The following is a 1,824-nucleotide window of genomic DNA, read 5'->3' as shown; positions in this document are numbered from 1 at the left end:
TGTAGTAATTATTATTGTTTTTATGAGAGAATTGTGACATTTTCGCTATTAAGTATATTAAACCATGTTTTACTCAAATGTTTAGTTTGCTTGCAATCCTGAAGTTCTAAGGATTCCATGAATCTGGTGACTCATGTCTATCAGATATTCAGGCAAATATTATTGGGCAACAGTCATTATCGCATCAAGAGTCCTCTCCAGCAATATCGGACTACAGTAACTTTGTGTAAAAGTTACTGTCTTTTAAGAACCTTTAGCATCTATACTTTGAGGACCTGGTTCCTAGCAAACGTTCATTGGACACAATTGTTAATCATCAAAACTCAAATCTCAACACTTTATACGTGACATTCTTTTTATTTTGGGAAATTTTAAAATGTTTGATGATTATTCTAGTGGAGTATTATGTCACAAGTTTTAAAGCTTATGAAAATTTAAATTCACTAGGCTATTTGCATTTTAACTTCGACGTGATGTGATAATTGTTATCTTTTCAATCACCATCTTTATATACTTTACATCATCACTAACATATTACATAAATCAAATTAATATCTTAAATTCGATGCCTAATCACTCATCTCATTGTCACATAAAATGGAAAGAAGTACATTGAACAGATGAGTGTTCATTTTTCAATAGTTTACACATGCAGGAGAGTGGAAACGCTGCACTTTTGAAGCCAAAAAAGAAATGGGAAGGCAAAAGGGGAAAACTTTTTAAGGATCGAATAAAGAAGTGCCACACTTGCATTTCCAACCTTCAGGTTCGTAATTGGCATATTGTACCTCCAAATGGTCTGCTTTTGTAGGTACTTGAATAGCAATACATGGTTTGCACCTTCCACATCTGTGCTCACAATTTGGTGGCGTTGAACCAAGTCTCCTTAGCCCTTCAATGGCATTCTCATTCTTATCTCCTGCCCTTTCCATGCTGTCAAGTCCCTAATTATTTAGCAAAGAAAAGAATAAAAAAACCATTAAGGCTTAATTATAGTTGCCGAGACGGGCACAAATGCAATGGTATATATGAACAGTGATAATTCATATAGTCTATCTCAACTTGGTTGAAATTGATAAGGTGACAGCGTAGTGATCATTGCTGTAAGATTAAATACCTGCATCTTTTGCAAAGCAGCTTGAGCAGAATTGAAGTCTTTGCGTACTTCAGATTAAAAGTTATGAAGTCAGAACTAAAGAACAGGTCCTTGCAAATGACAACATGTAGAGAACAAGCTGAAAGAGAAGTAATTAAACATTCAAACCTTGTTGAAGATGGGGACTTTTGTATGTTGCAAATGGCTTGTTCCTTGTTGCAGAAACCAAACTTAAAATAGCTGCTAGAAGGAAACCATAGTTTCTGATCTTCATTTGTCCAGTTTTTTTACGCTATATATAAAGAGGCTGTTGAAGACTTTGTTGACCTATAGATCACTCACACTTGAAGTAGCTTAGAAATAATTGCAAACGTATTTATACTGTCAAAAGATGATAAAAGAACAAACAAAATACTACACCATTAACCAATCACTTGAAAATACATGTCAGCAGATATATTATACTCCCTCCGTTTCAATTCATGTGAACTTATTTGATTGGGCACAGAATTTAAGCAAAAAAAAAAGATTTTTGAATTTGTGTTGTAAAATGAGGCACATATTTTATGTTTTAAAGGTAAATTATTTCCAAATAAAAAAACGAGTCATTTTTTGAAACACGAACTAAAAAAAAAAAATCAGGTAACAAGTACTTTTTGTCCTATGTGTATCTTATTAAAGATTTTAATTTGTTTAAGCTGAGACTTGGGAATATGATCGCTCTGCTT

At 33.2% G+C, this 1,824-nt stretch overlaps 1 protein-coding gene across 1 annotated transcript; it reads right to left on the bottom strand.

Moving 5' to 3' along the window:
• Positions 1-604: 604 nt before the first annotated feature.
• Positions 605-1,423, bottom strand: LOC107809030 (EPIDERMAL PATTERNING FACTOR-like protein 5). Its single transcript, XM_016633623.2, has 3 exons — positions 1,265-1,423; positions 1,118-1,164; positions 605-944 (listed from the first exon to the last, which is right to left on the bottom strand). The coding sequence occupies exons 1-3, from the start codon at positions 1,368-1,370 to the stop codon at positions 720-722; spliced, it is 378 nt and encodes a 125-aa protein (XP_016489109.1). The 5' UTR covers positions 1,371-1,423; the 3' UTR covers positions 605-719.
• Positions 1,424-1,824: the final 401 nt, after the last annotated feature.

This window comes from Nicotiana tabacum, chromosome 13, assembly GCF_000715075.1.
Source record: "Nicotiana tabacum cultivar K326 chromosome 13, ASM71507v2, whole genome shotgun sequence".
NCBI lineage: Eukaryota > Viridiplantae > Streptophyta > Magnoliopsida > Solanales > Solanaceae > Nicotiana > Nicotiana tabacum.
Note: the sequence above shows the minus strand (reverse complement) of the source record. Positions and strands in the feature narration are given on the sequence as shown.

Excerpts from the sequence above, each read along its gene's own strand:
- LOC107809030 (XM_016633623.2), bottom strand. The coding sequence starts at position 1,370 with ATGAAGATCAGAAACTATGGTTTCCTTCTAGCAGCTATTTTAAGTTTG. Across the intron at positions 1,165-1,264 it reads AAGTCCCCATCTTCAACAAG|TACGCAAAGACTTCAATTCT; the intron begins GTTTGAATGTTT and ends TTTAATCTGAAG. Across the intron at positions 945-1,117 it reads CTGCTTTGCAAAAGATGCAG|GGACTTGACAGCATGGAAAG; the intron begins GTATTTAATCTT and ends CTAAATAATTAG.